We start from the raw sequence: 23,615 nt of genomic DNA on the forward strand, positions 1-23,615 counted from the left end.
GAGAGCGTAGGGAAAAATTCCCACTTTGACACACAATTACCCGTTACTGGGGGCAATCGTAACACTGAAAAAAAGTTATAGTAACCCACGGTATCTGAAATAAAAGCCCACCTCAGAGTTGTCACATGACTGCTGTATCAGCTAATAAAGTTACTTTTTTTGTGCGTACGGTTCAAATTTGTTTTTGAACTGTACCATAAATCAAGGCTTGAAAAAGTTGTCCAAACTAATATATTTTGAAAGGTCAGTACTAGTTATCAGTGAAGAAGGAAAGTCATTTTTAACATTTAAATGTTTAATTTGAATGTCTGTTGAATGTCTGTTTAATCTCTGAATATAAAACCAACCTTATTTCAGGGCTTAACTGCATCTCAACATTAAATCATTGCTAGCTAGACTGAAGACCAACTTCACACTGCCAAAGCTATTTCATGGCACAACAACGTTCGTTTTTCTTTCCTGCGTGAATGAAATTGATACAACTATCAATATAGGTGACGATAACAAGTGAAAATACGACAGAATCACAAAAAACCCTCCTATTTTACTGGTTGTGGTCTATAATTACCCCAAAAAACATGCAGGGATGCATAATTCGAAAAATCCACCAGAAATAGTAGACCATCTGGGAATTTTTGGCATAGCTACCATTTTCAGCGTACTGTGGTTTCAGACACACTTAACGTACTATATATGCCAGTATGCGATTTGAGATTCAACCTTACTCTAGAAATCAAATGGCAACATTTCTCCAACAGGAATAAACTTTCATTGCAAAAAGCTTTGCACAAACTAATCATTAATAGGAATTTCAGTGCAAATATAACTTAATCCAGATGGTACACATTTTATTCCAAATCAATTTGTATCATCATGGCATACAAAATCTAGTATTACATAAGAGGATTTGGTTATTTTATACAATGCGGAACAGCAAGTAGTTTGAACAAATTTAAAAAGTCAAGGGAGCCGGTTTCAGTTAAGAACCGTTGGGTAAGTTCTTCAATATTCCTGGCCACTTTATATGACCATACAAAAGTATAGGCCATTGTCTTAATGACAACTCAACTGAATCCAGAAAAACTGCTGCTGGCCCTATCAGACATCAACACTGCTGAATACAGAGAGAGGGTCCGTACTGACAGCAATGCACATCTGTTCAGAAGTAGACATTTTAGGACTTGACTCCGTTCCTCTAGACACACCCCCTCAGTGTCTGCGATCAACAGGTGACCATCGGGAGGGATGGAGACGACGCGGCACCCCGGCTCATCTGACACCCTGACATCTTTGAGTCTCCCGGCTCCTCCTCTTCATCTGCGGAGCTCTCCCCGCTGCAAGAGTCATTGTGGCCATTTTCTCTGCCATTTTGTCTCTTTCCATCTCTACGTCTGTTGACCGAGGCTTTCCTGGAGATGCTAATTTCATCGTCGTCGCTGTCATCCTCCGCCACCCCCTCCATGCCGGCTGGGCAGTTTGGGTCTTCCCCCTCCTCAGCCCCCTCTTCTCCACCCACGCCAGATCGCCCATCAGTCGTGAATATGCGCTCCTGAAGATGGGCGGTGTCCATCTCCGTATCTTGATAATCCCCACTGAAAAAGAATGACATTGAAATACCTTAGACCAAGCACAAATTAAAGTGGTGTTCAAATGCTCATACTGAATTCCCTAACCACACTGTGTATGCGGTCAGTATGGTTAAAGGCCTGCAACTTCCACAGCCAGAGTAACATACACATTTAAAATGTTATTATAAATAGGCCCAGGAACACAGAAATCACCAGCTTTTAAATGAATTGATGGTTGATACTGTGCCCAAGTAATCCATGTAATTTTATCTTATTACTATACCAATAAAATAACATTAATTTTTCTAAATGAAAAAAATACATGTATTGACCCATTCATAGACACTCTAGATGTTTCATAAAAACGGCAAGGGTTTAGATTTTTAAAAGGTCAGCATTTTGCATTTCCACACAAGGGCAGTACAATAAAGGGAGGGAATAAACCTATGACTCCTGTCATTATAAAGTAAATTGAGTAGTTCCAGATTTAATCTAGTTGCTGCGTGCATGGCTGAGTAGATAACATTACCTCAACTTAGTTCATACCATCTAGATGTTTATACAAACAAGAAACCAGGCAAGCCTAGTTCAGCCGGCCCACATTAGAAAGCGTCACCATCTCGAGATTCCAAACCGGGTCGGCCAAGTGAAAGGCTGTGTGACTAACCACTACACTGTGGAGTTGTTCATTTGACGGGGGTCATTATAGCCTCTAACCTGAACAAATCCTCTTTCGCCACTGTCCGTTTTAATAGTTAATTGGCCATTCGTGAATGACACTGATGCAGTTAAACTGACTAATGTTTCTTACTAAGTTAACCAAAAACAGTGGCTATGTATTGCGTTTGCCACTGGCCATTTTAACAGCGTATTAGCCAGTAATAAGCTTTACCGGTATCTACTAACCTCACTCCGAGACACACACTCCGAGACACACACTCCGAGACACACACTCCCCTTAGCCTGCTCCACTTACGCGATCCAGCAAAGAAACTATGGATTTCTTCACTTTATTACACATGAATGTAAATGTGAGGTCAGGCAAAGAGAGTGGGTGATCTAGAGGATGGATGGGAAATGTAAGGCCATTCAATTACACTGGTATCAGGATTGGTGACGCTGTTCCATTTCCTCATTCCGATCATCATTACAGTCCCTTGGCTTGACACAAATGGCTCCATTTCCTGTGTAGTGCACTACTTTATACCAGAGGCCTGAGGTATATAGTGTATAGGGTACCATTTGGAAAACATCCATAGATAGAAAACATGCGGTTTCAGAATGGGCAGGAAAAGTCTGTTTGGTTACATCAGAAATGATCATACCAGATTGGTGATGGTGAAATCTCCTTCCCTCGATTCTAATGAACAATATGAGCCACCATTTCAAATTTAGATCTATTGCAAACCTCATTGGGCTTACGGTCACTATGCTGATTAGTCAGATCAAGCTGATGAATCAAACGTTTATGATAAAAAGGCTTAAACAATCAATACATTTTATTCTAGACTACTGCCATGATTAAAACAACTCTGAACTGGGAAGCATTTTTATGGAAACTTAATGTGCCTCCCTTGTGGGTATGGCAGCAATGCCAGCAACTAACCAGTTAATAAGGACATCAGCAGGGTTTTTGGGAGTAGACACACAAATGCAAAGCTACCAAGAAGCCGTTGTTTAGCTACATTCCTTTATGATGGCAGCGTTTCCAAAGAACTGTTTCCTGGAAAGCCTTTCCATTAACCAGAGGATTTATAATCCTACAACACTTGTTTATGCCCAAAATTTCCACACAGGGTAAAGAAGCCTGGTGAAAATGTCGTTCCCAAAGAGTTATTATGAAAAGCACATGTCCGTACAGATACATATTTTCACTTTTGTTAATAATAGCCAAGATATTATTTTCATCAAAGCTGGGTTTTCCCTCACAGTTACATTTAGAATTGTTGAGCAATGACTGGAATCACAACAGTTCTGTCCATGCATCAATCTGTTGGAGGAGTGGCACAATGACAGGTAATTATAAGCCATTTATGTGCGGTGAGGTGAAATAAATGTATTTGAAGCACATTTAAAAGTAACTTGGCATGGCTGTGTTAGTATCTAGGATTCTGGTTGATGCTTGCGGTGTTCAAAGCTCTTGGTCCTCCTCACCTGGCTGTTGCTCCGGTAACTCTCATCTTCTGCCACATGTAGTCCAGGAACATGGAGGCCTGCAGCAAACGGCCAATCCTCTGCAGGTGTCTCTCTGCAGGGCACAAGTAGAGTCAAATTAAATGAGGGCAGTCTATTGAGACACAAACTCACAATTTGGTCACACAAACACTCTCTGGCATCAGTGGTTTGATTCCTTCACCATTATTCAGAAATTAAAACATAATCCATCATCTGCAGAGGTCATAGTGACGTTTGGCTTGAGACTCTGATGTAATGAGACAGACCTGTGTAGGGTATGAGGCCCTCCAGGTGTGAACGCGCCCCCTGGTACTGGAGCAGCTCTTCAGGGGAGAGGTGCGTGAGCATCACTCGGATCACGGCCTGGGCGTCAAGACAGCTCCGGGCATTGGTGTTCCACACAGTACAGTACCGCAGCATGGACTCTGGCGGCGGGGGTCAGGTTTAGTGATGGAGGGAGAGAGATTAGGGAAAACCTCTCTGTCAATCAGACGGATCAATTTCCATATTGAATACCCATTAAGCACAAACACTTTTTAGGAATATTCTGAAAAATTTGCTAAATATTAAACAAGCCATCTTGTTGTCACCTTTCTGGTCCTGGCGCAGCTTCAGTAGGGTCTTCTCCAGCTGCTCCTCACCCCCTACCTCCTGGCGGATGGCTAGGAGCAACACAGAAGGCATAAGGCCATTAGATGAGTCCCTCACATAAAATGTAGCGTTGAGTTGAATAGTTATGTAATGTCTCCCTGGAGGAAGGAAAAGCCGTCTGTCTTTGAATTTCTCATCTCGCCTAACTCCTGCACTTTCCCTACAGCATTCCGGAGCCAGGTTCTGATGTTCTCATATTACATTTGAAAACTTGTAATATTATCTCTATCTCTTACTGTTTAAAAGATTGTTCCTATCTTGCTAGCAAGGTATTTTTCTTTCAATTGCACATTTGACAGTCATATGCTAAAACCTGGGTACTGACAAACCCTACCATTAACCATTTGTTTTGATTAAACCATATACACCAATGTTACCTGATGGGAATCTGAGTTTATATTCTGTAGTTTTCCATTATATTGTCATGGTAAGTTTCTCACTTTTATTCACCATAGAGAGAGACTATTTTGAAAATGTTGATAAAGTGAGAGAAACATGTTGCCAGGTATGTGATGGTTGAGAAACGACAAGACCAGTAGTGGAGTCAGGCAATAGCTAAGGGACAGCTGATTGAATCTGTATTATGTGAATGCAAAATAGAGAGCCAAGTATACCATTGTGCATAAAGCAGAGAAAGAGTACCCTCCTCTGTTTAACGCAAATCATTAATCCTTATATTTACCTGAAAATAGTACAAAGACAACATGACAATAAGATAAATGTTAAAACTCAGTAATTGTATTTTTTTGCCCATTTTGAATTGGATGCCAGCAACACTTGTCAAAACAGTGGGGACAGGGCCGTCTTTACCACGGTGTTGCATCATTTCTTTTAACAACACTCTGTAAGCATTAGGGAACTGAGGAGACCATCTGCTGTAGTCCTGAAAGTGTTTTCCCATTCTTGCTTGATATAGGATTTGGGGTCTCCTTTTCTGTATTTGTCATTTAATAATGCACCAAATGTTGTCAATAGGTGACAGGTCAGAACTGCAAGCAGGCCAGTTTAGCACCCAGACTCTTACTAGAGCCATGCTGTTGTAATACGCCCAGAAAGTGGTTTGGCATTGTCCTGCTGAAGTAAGCAAGGCCTTCCCTGGAAAAGACATTGTCTGGGTGGCAGCACTAGGTGCTCCAAAACCTGAATCTATTGTTCAGCATTTATGGTGCCTGATGTACCTGCAACTGTTGTGTCTGTTTTAGACATTAAATACATTGACGCAACAAGCCGGATGGTCCCTCTCCTCCATGATTCCTGAAAAGATTCTCCAATTTGAATTTGTCAGACAGGACAGACCTCAGTCCATCTAATTGTTGGTGTGTGTTTTTTTCTTTGCATGGTAGTGTTTTAACTTGCATTTGTGGATGCAGCGACGTATTGTGTTCACAGACAATGGTTTTCTGAAGTGTTCCTGAGTCCATGCAGGGATTTCCCATTCAGAATCCTGTCAGTTTTTAATACATTGCCACCTGAGGGCCCGAAGATCACAGCCATCCAATATTGATTTTCAGCCTTGTCCCTTGTGTACAGAGATTTCTCCAAATTCTCTGAATCTTTTAATTATATTGTGTACAATAGAGATCCCAAAACACTTTGCAATTTTACATTGTGATACATTATTCTTCAATTGTTGCACGTTTTGCCCACGCAGTCTTTCAGAGAGTGGTGAACCCCTCCCCATCCGCTCTGGAATGATCTTTTAATATCCAATCATGTTACTGACCTGTTGCCAATTGACCTAGTTAGCGGTGTGATATTCCACCAGGGTTCGTTTTTTAGCATTACACAACATTTCCAGTGTTTTTGTGCCTCCCTCCCAGCTTTTTTGAAATGTGTTACTGGCATCAAATTCCATGTATTTTAAAAGAAACAATAACATTTCTCTGTTTCAACATTTGATATGTTGTGTTTGTACTTTTTTCTACAGAATATAGGGTTTAAATGATTTGCACATCAAACATTTCATTGGCTGACAAACATTTTGAGCCAGACAAACATTGCATACACACAGTCTCTAATGGTCAAATGGTGAGTGTGTACACTCCTGTGTTTTCAACCAATTTGTTGATTTAGCTCAGGGTCTCCACTCAAGGCCATGACATGAAACTTCACAAAACAAACCGACACAGAAAGGTATTCTCTGAACTTTCTCAATAAGAAATCATTCCAAACATGGTAAGCATGACCCATTCTAGCCCACACATCGGTGTGCAGCCATCTATGACTCAGAAGAATGGCCAAGTCGAATAGGAAAGTGTGGAATGTGGGTGGATTGTTTTTGGTCTTCTGAGTCTGTGTGTGTGTAAGCCCTACGTGCCAGACAGTCAGTGGTTCTGTAGAAAATGTGAACTGGTTAAAGTAGTTAATGATTCCAGGTACTGGCAATGTTAGGTAACTCCCCAAAACATGTTACATTTGCAGCCCGAGGAAGGAGGAACTGATTTCAATCACTTTCAACACTGTCTGTTTGTATTAGTGTGTAGTAGGATCTGAAGAGTGACAGGTTGAAAGCCTACCTTTGATAACTTTAAGCACAGTGTGTGGTTGGTCCAGGGAGATAGCCAGGCCCAGAGCCTTTAGGTACTTCTTCTCATGGAGCAGGTTAGACAGCTCCTGTTTCCTGCAAAGATAACACCAGAGCAGTATTACTCACAAAATAGACACCAGTAGGGAATTGGTGAGAATACTTAAAATCCTGACGACAAATAATTTAGTAACCTATTGAAGATAACCCACTCAACTAAAGTATAAGAAACACAAGTAGGGCAGTGGAGAATCTAATCACAGGCAAGTATCACCCAGTAACATAAAAACCCAGCAGACAAGAGAAACCCAACAACATCCAAATGTTAGGGTTAATATCTACTGAAGTGGAGACAGAGGAACTCACTTGAGTATCTGGTCTTCCTGCTTAGCCTGCTCCTCTGCCTGTTCGACCTCGGTCACATCCTATAGGGGGATGACAGGGACAGCATACATTTTCCATACCATTCATGTACTTCAATTGACACAATATTATAAAGTAGCTAATTGGTCGACTTCCACATTTGCAATGCAATGTTATTAAAAACACTGATGTCAATTTTACTCACTGGGATTAAAAATCTATTTTACAAGAGTGTCCTGGCCAAGACAGGCATCAACCAAAAACTAATTTAAAACAACACAGGAAAATCTAAATACAGCAACCATACCAACCAGCGCCAATAAATGACCAAATAAATACAAAGAAAATATGCACAATTTTACAACCAGGGACCACTGGATTGACCCTTCCAATATTTTTTATTTATTATTATACACACCCAGAGCTACAAGCTATGTCAGATTGAAGACCACTCCGTGCTGTAGGAGCAGCAACCCTAAAAGCTATTCTGCCCATCTCTGTGTGGACAGATGGAACTGACAGTAAATAGAGATACTGTGATTGTAAGGCTGTTCTGTCCATCTCTGTGTGGGCAGATGGAACTGACGGTAAATAGAGATCCTTGTAAATTAAAACCTACCAATGAGAGAGCCTGTGTATCATCAATGAGGGCCAGCCCACTCTATTTTACTGAACACTGATGAGTGAACACTACTATAGGTAATGAACCTTAAAGCACCATGGTAAAGTGTCCAGAGAATGTAAGGACTGACAAGAAGCATGCGTGTAAATGACATCCCCGTAATCTAAAACAGACATAAAAGTTGCACGTGCAAGTTTCTTTCTAGCTTCAAAAGAAAAACAGGACCACACAACTTTAACCTCTGTTTCTTTTACCAAGTGGAGAATGTGCTCAATTAAAATCAGTTGTCTGTATATCCAGATACAGACAACTATATTACCATGTAGTGCAGTGTGTAATGAACCTATAGATTTTTTTCTATGAGTTTGAGAACAAGTATATTGTTTTATCAGCATTTAGGACAAGTTTCAGCTCATAAAATCTTTGTTGAATAATATTGAAAGCGAGTTGCAACTAAGAAAGGGCCTGAATATGAGAGAGTGCTGAACAATAACAAAAAGGCTTATAGGTGAGACCTTGTACCTGCACACATTGGGATCCATTAGATAAATAGTTTTCAAACAATAACAGTTTCTATTGATAATCCTATATCCAAGAGTCTATGTTTCATCATATCATGACCCACCGCAGCAAAAGCCTGTTATTGGTAAATGAAGAGGGCTGCACAGGGGTGCCCCTTGTCTAGAGACAGTAAGATCATTTATTCATTGGAAGCTGCTTAAAATTGGGCTTTTTAAAAAAAAAAAAAAATGTACACATTATCAGTTTCTCTTTTAATCTGGTAAAACAAACTTTCAGTTGCTTACAAGAGGTTCTAAAAATGTCCACCAAAACAGAGAGTTGGAAATACGTCTATTTATGGTTTCCCAAAACTTCCTCGGATCATTTAGATTGTTTGCGGTTTCATTTAAAAGGTGCAATGTTTTGGCATTTTTTATAGAAACAGTGCACTTAAACCCAAGTTGCCAAAAAGACCACTAATCTGACTCAAGGTCAGAGTGCCTGGCCTTGGCCCACACCATATCAAGTTGGTGAGGAAGACATGACAGCTCAGTTGAAAACCATGCATTGACACACCCTTTAATCCAGTATCTCTAAGGGGGCATGCCTATTAATAATCCCCAACCATCACAGAAAATCTGTTGAGCACTTTTGACATTCAGTATAAAGTATCTCCCAATCAAACTGCAATAAAACATACAGAAAACCTTGTTCCAAAACTGCTTCAGGTCGGTTTTAAAGACCGTTCTATTCGGTTACAATTTCACAATCCTGTGAATCTTTGATGACCTACAATGGGTGTAACACAATAGCTGTAACCGGTCTAAGAAAACACTTACTAAGCTTTTGATTTAAAGATAATCCATTATTCACACCTTTGAGTAAAATTATTTTGACATACATTAACAAGCTCAGAATCCAGTAAGGTGGCATTTGTGAGACATCTTGGCTTGAAGTGGCGCAAAACAAGGAAACTAGTTGGTTTCAAAGGCTTGCAGGCACACAATACAGCTTGGTATTAGCGCATACAAAAGGTGGATGACACTAAGACAACAATGAGCTCTCAATCACAGCGAAGGAGCTCTGACAGCCACTGTCTCCTTCATGGTTTCACACGTACACATTTACTAACTCCTAAGGTCATTGCCATGATTTTGTCTCAGGCATCAGTGTTTACTTCTTCACTTCTATTCAGAAATTAAAACATAATACATCTCCACAGAGGTCACAAGAAGTATTGGCACATTAGTTGCGGATTTCTCCTCATCAAGGATTCAGATGAAGTTGCAGCTACATCGAGAGAGGCATTGCCATACAACCACTTTGTACTGTAGACGGTTAATTCTACCTGCTGCAAATAAAGTTGATATTCAGACTAATGTCTCGCATGCTTGGACCAAAAATGTCTTGACAATTTCTTAATGTGCAGTCTGCAAAAACCATCAAGCGCTATGATGAAACAGGCTCTTATGAGGACCATCACAGGAAAGGAAGACCAATAGGATTACTTTCAGCTGCTGAGCAGTTCAGGGTGTGGACTGTTTGGACTGCAGGCAGACCATTTTAGCACCCAGACATTTTTTTACTACAGCTCCATGCTGTTATAATACGTGCAGAACGTGGTTTGCAATTGACTTGCTGAAATTAGTAAGACAAATCTTGTTACTTTTGTCCTTCAGTTGTGGTTTTTGTAGAAGTTCAACCTTAAAGGCCTGATTCACACATTTTCCTCTGAACTGTTGATGTTGAGATGTCAGTTACTTGAACTCTATGAAGCATTTGAGGTGCAGTTAATGCTTATTTCAGCAAGTCAATTGCAAACCACGTTCTGCACGTATTACAGCATGGATCTGTAGTAAAAAATTGTCTGGGCGCTAAAATGGACTGCCTGTAGTCCAAACCTGTCACCCATTGGAAACATCTGGCGTTTAATGAAATGAAAAATACAACAAGAGACACCCCGAACTGCTCATCAGCTGAAATCCTTTATCAAGCAACAATAGGAAAACGTTTCACTTCCAAAACTGCAGCAATTGGTCTCAGTTCCCAAACACAGAGTTGTTAAAAGAAGAGGAGATGCAACAGAGTAATAGACATTCTTGAAATGTGTTGCTGGCAGCAAATACAAGGTGAGCATATATTTTTCAAGGAACAATATAATGTTCCAGTTTCAACATTTGATATGTTGTCATTGTACTGTTTTCTACTGAATATAGGGTTTAAAATGATTTGCACATCTTTGCATTCTGCCTTTATTTCCATTTTACACAGCATCCTAACTTTTTGGAAAGAGGGTTGTATGCTGATTTAACACATCTCGGTTACTACATGACTCAACGTGTTATTTCATTGTTTTCATGTCTTAACTATTATTCTAGAATGTGGAAAATAGTAAAAATGAAAATAAACACCCATGTATATTTAGCATGACTCTGTTGTATCACTGTTTGTTTTGTATTCAAGCACATATTTTTGTAATAAGAGTTGTGCAAAAACAACTATGTTAAAAGAAATGTTAAATGGCTCTCATAGATTATATTTTGTGGAATATACTTTATATTGTTATAGTATCTAAGTTCTACCAGACAGCTTAAGTCATTTGCTGCAATTCGTTTTTCTATTTATATATCAGAATACTAGGCTTACACCAACATCAGTTTGCTTTAGTGACAAAGGGCAGCTTTTCTGTTGAAACAACTGAGTAAACATCACTTGTATGACTGACACGCATACTGATCTTTTCATTTGGCATTGTTTCACCATTAACAGATAGGAATCTAACAAATGTGTCTCTTGGCAACACGTAGCTACGGCCCTCTGTTACATGGAGGTATAGCCCTTGGCTTCTAGGAAGATTCGGTGTTCATAAGTTTTTATATCCTGATCTGCACACCTGCTTTGCATATTTGGGCTGTGGTGAGGGTTTCCATTCAGGGGGTTGAATCATTTTGAGACTGGGAAGTCATAAGTTGCATTTTCAGTTGAATTTGGGGAAACCACTTGAAGCATTCGTTGTGTTGAGCCATTTCAATTGTTTGTTTGATTGGTTCATTAAAAACAGCCAAGAGTCGGTACATTTTGACAATAAACTTGATTTGCAACGGGGGTTGAATAATTTTGATTACAACTGCATGGCTCTTGGTAACATGTATGTTTGGTTCTTTGTAACACAAAAGGTGAGAGTTCACTAGAACAGTTTGTTGCTTATAAAGACGCAGCAGATGTAGAAAGGCTTTAAAACGTGTGTTTGGTTGACTGATTTGTTAAATTCCTATTATTCAAGTGCTGTTGTTTCCATCTGAAACAGGTACCCACTTATTTCTAAATAACTGGAATCAGCCAATGAATCAATGACAGTGGGCTCGGCCTAGTACTGACCGTCCAGACAGTGATGTTGGAGTCAGCTGAGGCAGTGACCATGCGGTCATCTTTTCTGGTGGCGTGGAGACCCCAAACTTTGTTCTGGTGGGCGTCCAGCGTCTTCACACACTCGTTGGTCTTAATGGTCCAAAGCTTGACCAGCCCGTCAGTACCACTGCAGACAGAAAGCAGGAGTTTTATTAATGTAGCTCAACACTTAACTAAAACCATTGGTTTAAACAACTGATGTGAAATGGTAACAGGCCAACCCCGGACACTAAGTCACAACGTTTGGGCTGATTACATTGAGGAAAAAAGGCACTATAAATGGTATCCATATACATTTGTTATACATACCAACTATTCCACTAGAGGTACAGTTACTGACAGAAGTACTTTTTAAAGCTGTGCGTCTTCCATTTGCAAAAATTAATTGAAGTTCATAGGCAGTAGTGAAGTGCCACAGGGCTGGTGGGTAGGGAACTGACAGCCCAGTGTCACTAGGCTGCAACTAGGGATTTGGACTGGGAAAACATTCCGTAGCGTATTCTTGTAATAAGTGAGTCAACATGCAAACGTTTAAAGAATTTGGCATGCGTGATATGGCGACATTTCCAAAACCTTTTGGCAGACGTGACAAACCACACAAACCATTTCAATTGCCTCACACTGATTTTGTTACTAGATATACAGTGCAGTATTTGTTCAGTGGCGTACATTTTATTTCTGTATTCTAGCACTTTGGATTAGAAATGATATAATAACAGTTGAAGTACAAACTGCCAGCTTTACTTTCAGGTTATTTTCATCCATATCTGATAAGCCATATGTATGGCTGCCACTGGAACGGATTCTCATGTCCATATTGAATTCTGAAGTGTATAGAAATCTAGTCAGCTAAGATCCAACCAGAGTACTCAAAACTCATTGGACGGCTCTACACCTCGCAACAGGACAATCACCCTGAGGAGGCTGCTAAAGCACCCAAAGCTAGTTTCAGTTAATGACCCTTGACTGGCAGAATCCAGCCGAGCATGCATTTCATACTGAAGACAGAAAACAAAAATGTGCCAAAACAAACATGCTGAAGATAATCAGAGACGCTAATCAGTCATGAAAGATTGACAGTCATGGAAGGCAAAAGATTGGCAACCAAGTGCTAAATAGGACAACTTCTTTTGAGATTACTTTGTCTCTCCAAAGGGCAGTAATTACTACAAAGTTCATGGTTCTGGATGAAACTTCCCTGAAACCTAATCTGACAGTTTACATTTAACATGTTTATTATTGTTTTATTTAAAGTCCAGTGAGCTTGAGAGGCAGAGACAAAACAACATTTTAACATCCATTACTATCCAAACAGTTGACTGTAGTCGTGTGGTAATGTTATCGGCGTGTCGTACCTTGAGAGTAGCTGGGTCCCTCGGCTCACAAAGATGAGCTTCAGCACGGAGGCATCGTGACCCTCAAACGTCTACAACACATAAAACAACAGACATGCATCTTCAAAGAGTTGAGCCTTGAAGCAACACAGTAATTCTTCTGAGAACAAAACTCATTAAATTGGATTTCAAGTGGAGTTACTTCAAAAGAAGGATTAGGCCATCCCAACATTGCCTTCACCTGTTCCGCTGTGAGTTCCTAACATGAAGCAGGGTCTTAACTACAAACTGGACTCCACCAGCTGGGGGGGGCAGGCATTCAAACATCATCTGAACAGAAGTCATTGTGACCTAAAAGTCAAGGGACCAGGCGAAGACGTCACAGATCTAATGACGGCGCTGCCCCCCAGACCACAATGCTTGACGGTGGAGTTTCGACCACCAAAACAGTGCACTGGGTAGCAATGCCTCCATAGTATCATGGGGACACGAGGGGAGTCATTCCTGGTAATATAATAGTACGGATGAATAGACTGACATCAGTGCCAGCCCCCACTTCCACCACACACACCTTGAGGCAGCTGAAGTCCTGGAGGCCCCAGAGTTTGATGGAGCCATCGGCTGAGGAGGTGGCCAGCACTTGGTCCATGGGGGAAAAGAGGACACACCAGACCCCCCGACGGTGGCCCCGGAATACTCCTAGAAGGGCCAGGTTGGCCCCGGGGGCCCCCAGGGACCACAGCTTGGCTAGGCGATCCTGGGAACCGGATGCCAGCAGCTTGTCATTAGGGGACACCGCCACACTGTTGACATCCTGGGGGAGGGAGAGCATCCAGGGGGAGACATAGAGATGAGAAGATACAAGGGGTGAGACAGGAAGAGAGGGGTTGGAGAAGAAAGTGATCCAGAGGGTTAGGGTAAGGAAAGATAACGTAAGATAAGATGATATTAAAATGGGCTAAAAAAATATATATACAAAGAGTCTGCCCTTTCCCCTCAAATATGTTTCTATGTTAGACTTTTGACATCTGTACCCTGCAGTGCTCAACATTTCTTTAATGCCTAGAAATGTGAGCTAACCTTGGCAGTCAAGAGTTATGTGAATGTTATGTAAATGTTTCCTGGTATAAATGCAAACTAACTTCCAGCACTGACAAGAAAACCCACAGAATTCCCAAATCATCAGTGTCCATTATGTAACAGATGATCATTGTTCTTGGACACAATGGCTCCCATATTCAGAAACTCCAGGTTTACTTCCTTATGATAAATAACATTCTGGTTAACTTCCTTATAAAATCTATTTAGGCAGCCCAAGTCAACAAACCCACTATTTGTCATTTAGGCATAAGTCTGTTAAGCTGAGTTAGCCACGATGTCACCCAGTGCCCGGGGACGTGTCCTCTTGTGCGCGTGCGTACCACACCTTGTCATGGGCTTTCTCTGTAACACGAGCAGACAGCTCCAGTATGTCACTGTCTGTTTCCGGGACAGTGTCTGGAAGATCCCACACCTTGATTGTGCAGTCCTGACTACCAGACACCAAAAACGACTCCTTCATCCTGACACAGGCACACAGACAGGCAGACAGACAGACACAGGTGGAAGGATTAGAAAGAATACCACATCACGAACAGTGGATATGTTCATTGTTGATCCAGGTCCAGGATCCAGAGGGGTCTTTATGTCATCCAACTGGTGTAGTTGGTTTACCTGGAGCAGGTGATGGAGCCCACAGCGTTAGCATGACTAGAGCCCAGGCCCACACAGCACACCTCTCCACTTTCTTGGTCCTGCCTCCACAAACGCACTGTTTTATCCTGTACTGACAGAGGTGATCAGTTATAGTGTGTGTATGTGTGGGTAGGGGGTGGTTCATTCATCTTTCCAACTAACATCAGTGTTAGTTGGCAAGATCACTTCAAACAACATACACTAGTAGTTCCCAAACCTAGTGTATACACTAGTAGGTCACTTCCTTAAGAAAAGGCAGAGGTAACCAGCCGTAAAAAACTCATTGACTGTCAGTGTGAACATTAAGTGGTCAGACGAGCAGCAGCCTCACCTTTGCACAGCTCACAAACAGGGAGCCTTTTTTGAACACATCAAGTGACAGGACAGTATCTGTGGAGGAAGAGGAGAAACAGGGTTCAGAAAAGGCTTTTCAGAAGCCAAAAATCCAGATTTCTCAGAAAGAAAAATATATTCTAAAGAACAGAGCACATCACTCCGGTTCTTAAAACTTTGCATTGGCTTCCAGTCAGTTACAGAATAGATTTCAAAGTGGTGCTTTTAGTTTATAAATCTTTGAATGGTTTAGGACCCAAATACATTTCTGATATGTTTGAAGAATATAAACCGAGCAGGGCTCTTAGATCCATTAACACAGTCCAAACTAAACATGGAGAAGCTGCGTTTAGCACTTATGCAGTACACAACTGGAATAAACTACCAGAAGATCTTAGACGGGCCCCAAACGTATACATTTTTAAATCCAGGATAAAAACCCTTATCTTTTCACATGCCTACGACTGGGCACTTAAACTGAACCACACGGTTTAGTCATTTAGCGTCCTATGTTTTTATCCCATTTATAATATATGTTTTCTTATTATTATGATGATGTTTTCATTTGCTTTGATGGTTTCACTTGAGTGAGTAAATATTATTTGTAATTTTTTTCCTCTTTGTAAAGCACATTGAATAGCTCCAATGTATGAATTGTGCTATATAAATAAACTTGCTTGCTAAAGACAGCATATTCCACATCTTTAGCAGCAGAAATCCTTTTAAGGTCTGATGGATCCACAACCACTGCCTTTCAGAAAAGAGCTCAGTGTCAGTCTGTATGCCGAACAAGAAAAACGAGTTCACAAGCGTTCACGGTCACTAAACCTGAACTTGAGTAAATAACACCCGGATGGTACAGTCCGAAGCCGACGAGAACAGCTGCAGCAGGCTCATGTCAGGATGGAAATCCACCAGGCTATGAGGGGAGGTTTGATTAACTATAGTGAATAATAAATAGGAACCACAAAATGCTACCATTTTAAAGATTTCCATGAGATACAGTTTTAACTGAAGTAAAGAGAACACAAACAGATGTGCACTCCCCACTTAGGAAACACTTTGCATGTGTGGAAATACCATTTTATTTCAGCTCATAAAACATGGGATGTAGTTTTTACCGGTTAGATTTATATTTCTGTTCAGTGAGTACTGCAGTCAGGGGAGAATAAATCACTCTACATCCCTAATAACTACTCATTACCCAGGGGTGACATCACCACAGGGAAGTCTTTTACACACAGGGAAAATGCTAACAGTCAAAGAAATGCGTTGCATTCTAAGGATGGTTGACATTATGAAACCATCTACAATGATTGACCGCCCTTGACCATCAAAATGCAATAAACAATGTTTGACTGTATTTAAGCTGGACTCACGCCACCTGATTATGGCAGCACCCAGCAATGCAGACTGGAGAGCGAACCCACAGGGCAACATGCCAAACAGCCTATTCCCCATTCGTCCTAGTCCACACCATCAATGCGCGTGTGGTGTATTTTAGTTGTTATTTGGTGATGAGTTATCAATCCAGTATGTAATCTATCATGAAATGCTGTGCGCTTAAAATCCCAGAGTGAATCTTCAAGTAAATAATCCCTAAACACTGTACCAACAGCAAAAAATATACTTTTTTTTAGGTATTTGATTGCGATCGCTCACAGTGTTTTTGTTAGTATAGGATAAACACACATTACTGTGAAGAGGAGCATGGTCAAACCATGTTAGTTATTATTTGTTAAACCTTAAGTGGGAATCTGATTGAGCTCGCTCAGCATGTTACCTTGAGTAAAATAGGTAGCTACAAACTCTAGCCTGTTACCAGGTCTGTCTGGGCTGTCTTGCCAACTGGCATCAGTGTTTTTTTCTCCATGATTATTCAGAAATTAAAACAATATACATCATCTGCACAGAGATCATTTTCATGTTTGACAGCAAGACAGTACAAACAGACGAAGAACCAGACTAGAGTCCAGGTGGTGACAGTGAGGAAGAACTGAGGTAGGATCATCTTTCCTTCAAATTAACTCTGATACCTTCAATTGCTGTTTGAAAAAGGCTGCCATGGTTTTATATGATTCTTACATCCCTTTCAAATCATTCACTTCAGGAGGAAATAGTCTCCTATCCAGTAACTTATCAGTATCCACAGGAATTAGCACTAATGTTAAGAGCCTGGTTTAAGGCCGATCCCAGTTTTGCGAAAAAAGTTTGTGAATACAATTTTGGTTTTGCATAGGGTCACAACCCCATAGAGGTGCTGCCCCCTGCTGGCCAGATGACTCACCTGTGTGTCCGTAAAGGATCTGACAGCTACTGGTGTCCAGGTCAAACACCTTAAGCTGAGAGCTATTGGTTGCCACGACGATGTGAGAGTCATTTTTGCCAAGAAACTTCACATCCAGAACCTCATCATTGTAACCAACAAACTGGGGGTGGAGTTACAGTAAGGGACAAAAGAGAAAGGACATATTATAATTAAAACCATCAATTACCTTGCCCCCAGGCTACTGTGTATGAGCCTGAAACAACAACCATTCACAGTTAGCCTTGTGGGAGGGCTGCATCAATATACAAGAATGAGGTAATAATCTTAGTTCAGTCAATCAAAATACTGCGACGGGTGACCTTAAACGGAACAGCATTTCTCTGAAGGCGTTTTAATCGTGTAGAGCAACAGTTATACCCAGTCTAGCCTCAATCAGCCCCTCCACACTACCGGATGACAGCAGAACGGCTTTTTGGCCTAATATTTAAAATAGAAAAACAGCGGTGGAAAACAATGCCAAGAGCATTCCCATGTTGCTGTGCAGTGACTTATGGGAGGCTTGGTCTCAAACGCCAGTGACACCCTGGGAGAGCAACCAAGACACCCCTCTGCCCATTTCTACGCTGCGTGCCACAGCCATGTAGACCGCGCACTGCTACGGCCGGCTAGCTGGAATGATAACCAAGACGACAACAGGCTTTCAGACAGGCTAATGTCTGTATGTATGTATACATCTCGGTGGAGACAGGAACCCTGCTGTTTTCCTTGGGGTTATGAAATGGCATGGATGAAGAGCAGAGATGTACCGCTCAATGGTTAACTTAGTCTGTCGGAAATGTGGATGACAGTTCTTTGGAAATACATGTATTAGTCCAAACACTTGTTTGTAACGGGTCCAAATGGAGTCACGGTGTCCCCCAACCTTAAGACTCCTGAACAATGAGAAGAATGACCCTAAGACAACACCTGTTTCTGGGTGGTAAGGCCGGGCAGCTGGTAGAGCAGGATGTTGTGTTCGGCTGTGACCGTGGCCAGTCGGAGGGAGGAGGGCAGGGGAAGGCAGTGGGTGAGGCTCCGGGGGTCTCCATCCTCCACCTCCCCACCCTGGGAGCCCGACGGGGGGGTTTGGGTGAACACACAGCGGGCAGAGCTGGCTTCCCACACCCGCAGTACGCCTGCGGGGAGAACCGGAGTGTGAAGCCGAGGTCGGAGCTCACTCACCACGTTCAGTATAACAGGTCACTACCAACTCTAGCCTGTGACCAGGTCGGTCCGCGCCGTCTTGCCAACTGGCATCAGTGTTTTTTTTCCTCCACGATTATTCGGAAATTAAAACAATATACATCATCTGCACAGATTACTCGGCAAGACGGCAAAAAAAAACAGATGAGGGACCAGACTTCTCATTTAGAAGTCCAGTAAGTATTAATTGATCGGCCTATTGGAAAATAAAATGATCACCTGAGTCTGTCCTCTCATTGACTCTCATAGAGGATTGTCTACACCAGGGTTCAGACTCCTCCAATTGGCCTGGATGTTGTCACTGGAAGAACCTACCTTTGCTCCCTGCTGTGATGAAGTGGAGCCCTCTGGTTTTCACCCCCATCTCCGAGAGATCCTGCCCCTCAGGGAGCAACACCACACTCTCTACAGCCTGGCAAGGAAAGAACACGTTTCAAGCAATTATTCTGATAATATAGCAATCAACTTGAATTTGGAGGAAGCAAGTGTTAAACAAGATAATACACAGGAAGAGCGTAAAACAGGAGAGTTAACCTCATAGACGGGCACTGTCCTCTTGGCTGTCCGGGTCTTCAGATCCCACACTGTGCAGATCTTGTCCCTGCCAGAACTGCAATCAAACAACCAGGCAACATTCAGTTAGCTAGGAATGAATGGATCAGGTATGATCGCTCAGCATGTTGTCTTGACCCAACTCTAGCCTGTTACCAGGTCTGTCTGGGCTGTCTCGCCAACTGGCATCAGCGTTTTTTCTCTCCATGATTATTCAGAAATTAAAACAATATACATCATCTGCACAGAGATCATTTTCATGTTTGACAGCAAGACAGTACAAACAGTTGAAGAACCAGGCTAGAGTCCAGGTGGTGACAGTGAGGAAGAACTGATGTAGGATAATCTGCTATAAAGCACAGTCACGACTGTTAAAGCAAACACTTTTCTAAATAAAACCAGGAAGCGGTATATTCATCGCCACGGTACCTGACCATGGAGGTTCCATCAGGGGTGAAGGCCAGGGAGGTGACAGGACTGTAGTGGCTCTTCAGTATACACACACACTGGCTGGAACGCAGGTCCCACACCCGGATGGTACAGTCCGAAGCCGACGAGAACAGCTGCAGCAGGCTCATGTCAGGATGGAAATCCACCAGGCTATAAGGGGAGGTTTGATTAACTATAGTGAATAATAAATAGGAACCACAAAATGCAACCATTTTAAAGATTTCCATGAGATACAGTTTTAACTGAAGTAAAGAGAACACAAACAGATGTGCACTCCCCACTTAGGAAACACTTTGCATGTGTGGAAATGCCATTTTATTTCAGCTCATAAAACATGGGATGTAGTTTTTACCGGTTAGATTTATATTTCTGTTCAGTGAGTACTGCAGTCAGGGGAGAATAAATCACTCTACATCCCTAATAACTACTCATTACCCAGGGGTGACATCACCACAGGGAAGTCTTTTACACACAGGGAAAATGCTAACAGTCAAAAAAATGCACTGCATTCTAAGGATGGTTGACATTATGAAACCATCTACAATGATTGACCGCCCTTGACCATCAAAATGCAATAAACAATGTTTGACTGTATTTAAGCTGGACTCACGCCACCTGATTATGGCAGCACCCAGCAGTGCAGACTGGAGAGCGAACCCACAGGGCAACATGCCAAACAGCCTATTCCCCATTCGTCCTAGTCCACACCATCAATGCGCGTGTGGTGTATTTTAGTTGTTATTTGGTGATGAGTTATCAATCCAGTATGTAATCTATCATGAAATGCTGTGCGCTTAAAATCCCAGAGTGAATCTTCAAGTAAATAATCCCTAAACACTGTACCAACAGCAAAAAATATACTTTTTTTAGGTATTTGATTGCGATCGCTCACCGTGTTTTTGTTAGTATAGGATAAACACACATTACTGTGAAGAGGAGCATGGTCAAACCATGTTAGTTATTATTTCTTAAACCTTAAGTGGGAATCTGATTGAGCTCGCTCAGCATGTTACCTTCAGTATAATAGGTAGCTACTAACTCTAGCCTCTTACCAGGTCTGTCTGGGCTGTCTTGCCAACTGGCATCAGTGTTTTTTTTCTCCATGATTATTCAGAAATTAAAACAATATACATCATCTGCACAGAGATCATTTTCATGTTTGACAGCAAGACAATACAAACAGACGAAGAACCAGACTAGAGTCCAGGTGGTGACAGTGAGGAAGAACTGAGGTAGGATCATCTTTCCTACTGTTTAGCAGGGTTAGGTGGTCGGCATAAATAAATAACAAAGCCCTGCCACAACTTGTCATTTCGCAAGAGCAAGAAATAGCATATCATTGTTCTCATAAAGATACAGCAATTGAAGATTGCTAAACTATGTCATAATATTAGTGTAGGTCTAATGTGTTTTGGCAGAAAAAATTAGTGACCGGAAGGTACTTATAATCTGGGTAAATTAACACAGCAATACTGCTCGAAATACGTTACTAGTTCTGGAAAAGCAAATACACAAGATGTGTTAAATTATGTATTACCGCAATATTGTTTTTTGATTTATTATAACAGCAGAGTCCCTGCCAGACCCAATATCCACTTAAACCTGAGGCCTCAGCGGGAATAACACCTGCGTTTGAAGCGTTGTATTTTGTCTTTTGCTGTGATCATCTTTGGTCTGTTCACTGTGTTTTTTTCTGTTTGGTTTTAATCATTGTACATAAACTGTGTGTTCAAATGTATATGCAAGGCCCAGCTGTAAAAGAGACCTTGGTCTCAGGCTGTGTTCCTTGGTGAAATAAAGGTATAATTATAACAAAACAAATTACCACTCAAAATAATCTCTTTATACCTTCATATCGAGAAGCACTGACCTGCAGTGATAGACTGACCGATCAACAGCAACCAAAACGATTACGGTTCCAAGATACAGCCGCAAATCAGAAAGGTGTCTCAGAATAAAGTATAACATTTCAACAGCTTGAATATAAAACACTTGAAAGAATATATATATATATGCTTAAAGAATCAACCAATGGGACTAAATGGGGTCTGCCCCTAAGTATTGAGAATGATCTTAAAGGTAAACCAGATCCCAGATGAATCTGCCTGCTCTAAACCCTGTTGTGACTGTGGGTCCAGCTAAGACTGAAGATGTTAGTGACTTACTGTACGACCCCAGAGGACCCCTTCAGGTTGTGTGTGCAGTACTGCTTTAACACATCCCACAGCTTTATGGTGCCATCACAGCCACCTACCAACCAAGAGCAGGATAGACACATATTACAGCGAGGTGAAACACGTCAAATCATGTTAATTATCATTTCTTAAACCTTAAGTGGGACTCTGTTGTTCAAGTCAAAGACAGCATAACAGTTCACTACTAACTCTAGCCTGTTACCAGATCTGTCTGGTCTGTTTTTCCAACTGGCATCAGTGTTTTTTCTCTCCATGATTATTCAGAAATTAAAACAATATACATCATCTGCACAGCGGTCATTGAAATGTTTAACAAGACAGTATAAACAAATGAAGTGCCAGGCTAGGGTCAAGGTAGTGAGAATGTGGAAGTACAGCTGGCTCATCTCTGCGACTGTACAGAAGGGTTAGATGGTCGGCTATACAGTCACAGTACAAAGACACGCTATGACATTATTGGTTATAAGAGGTAGGTCAGTTCACCAGTGGCAAGCAGTGTGGAAGTGGGGTCAAAGGTCATGCTGGCAATGGGCACATTGTGGATGGCCCTCCAGGAGCGTGTACACTGGGCTTGTTTCCATTCCCACTGCTTCAGCAGCAGGGCCTTGCTGGCTGTTACCAAGATCTGGGTAAAAGGTGGAGGAGGCAGAAAGGGAAAGGAGGGGTAAATAGAGAAAGGGAAAGAGTAGGAAAAAACTAAATGAAAAAAAAAAGTGTGGCTTAAGTACTTTAGTTAAAACTAATAACTGACGTTGGCACTAATAACGGAGTGCCAAATGTTGGTTTACCTCATCATCAAGGCTGAGTGCAAATGATGTGATATCCTCCTGATCATCCTGCAACCACAAAAATATTATGTATGAGATTCTCGACAGATGAATCTACACAAGTGTTTAGCAAGAGTGACCAGTCTCACCTGTTCAATACTGTGAACAATCTTCCCTGTGACGATTTCCAAAACGTTGACACGTGTGCCACACGTACAAAATATGTACTTTTCATCTTTACTGATCTGTGACAAATGAAAACACGTTGAGATATAATTACAATCTTTTAACTGCATAGATACCCATAGATATGGCCTTAACTTACTACCAGCTTAGTTAACTAACGTTTTTGAGGTAACGTTAATAAGCAGACAGTAAAAACCTAACCTGTACTTTTCCTCCCTTGTAGAATGGTTCAATCGTACTGGAAACAGCATAGCTACATGGAAAGTAAAGACAGTTAGCAATATAAAATATGCTGAAATTACACAGGTCTGCTAAAATGTCCCGTGTTGCAAGTTAGCTAGCGAGGATTTGCCTGTTAACTTAGCTATCCACGTGACATCCGACAGACTTACTTGGTTTTAAACTGGAGATTGACGTTTGCCATTTTGCTTTGAAATACGTGGTTAAACCACAACGATTTGTTTAAAAGACAGATTAACTGATGTAACTGGATCAATTATTTTTACAAATCATTATTTCCGATAATAAAAAAAAATCCCACATGTCTCAAGTAAGAAAGAGCCGCATTTGCTTTAGGTCGCGTTGCTCTTGGTCGCACATATTGTACGTCACCTAGCATGGGGGTTGGCGCACGGATTGTGATTGGCTATTGGACAATAGATGCAGAAAGATACAAAATATATTGAATATGAATACATAGGGAGCACATCATTTATTTAATACAAAAAGTATCCGCAAAGT

General features: G+C 41.4%; 1 protein-coding gene across 1 annotated transcript; it reads right to left on the reverse strand.

The window, feature by feature from the left end:
• Positions 1–823: 823 nt before the first annotated feature.
• On the reverse strand, positions 824–23,471 carry tbl3 (transducin beta like 3). The gene is made up of 23 exons (XM_029123693.2): positions 23,267–23,471; positions 23,076–23,127; positions 22,838–22,933; positions 22,710–22,757; positions 22,405–22,546; positions 21,892–21,976; positions 19,706–19,876; positions 19,259–19,334; positions 19,040–19,136; positions 18,449–18,657; positions 17,501–17,642; positions 15,212–15,270; positions 14,860–14,966; positions 14,573–14,708; positions 13,718–13,960; positions 13,168–13,238; positions 11,783–11,939; positions 7,285–7,343; positions 6,911–7,014; positions 4,334–4,405; positions 4,010–4,168; positions 3,723–3,816; positions 824–1,592 (listed from the first exon to the last, which is right to left on the reverse strand). Exons 1-23 carry the CDS (start codon positions 23,296–23,298, stop codon positions 1,223–1,225), a joined length of 2,781 nt encoding a protein of 926 aa, XP_028979526.2. The 5' UTR covers positions 23,299–23,471; the 3' UTR covers positions 824–1,222.
• Between the last annotated feature and the right edge of the window lie 144 nt (positions 23,472–23,615).

This window comes from Esox lucius, chromosome 11, assembly GCF_011004845.1.
Source record: "Esox lucius isolate fEsoLuc1 chromosome 11, fEsoLuc1.pri, whole genome shotgun sequence".
Lineage (NCBI taxonomy): Eukaryota > Metazoa > Chordata > Actinopteri > Esociformes > Esocidae > Esox > Esox lucius.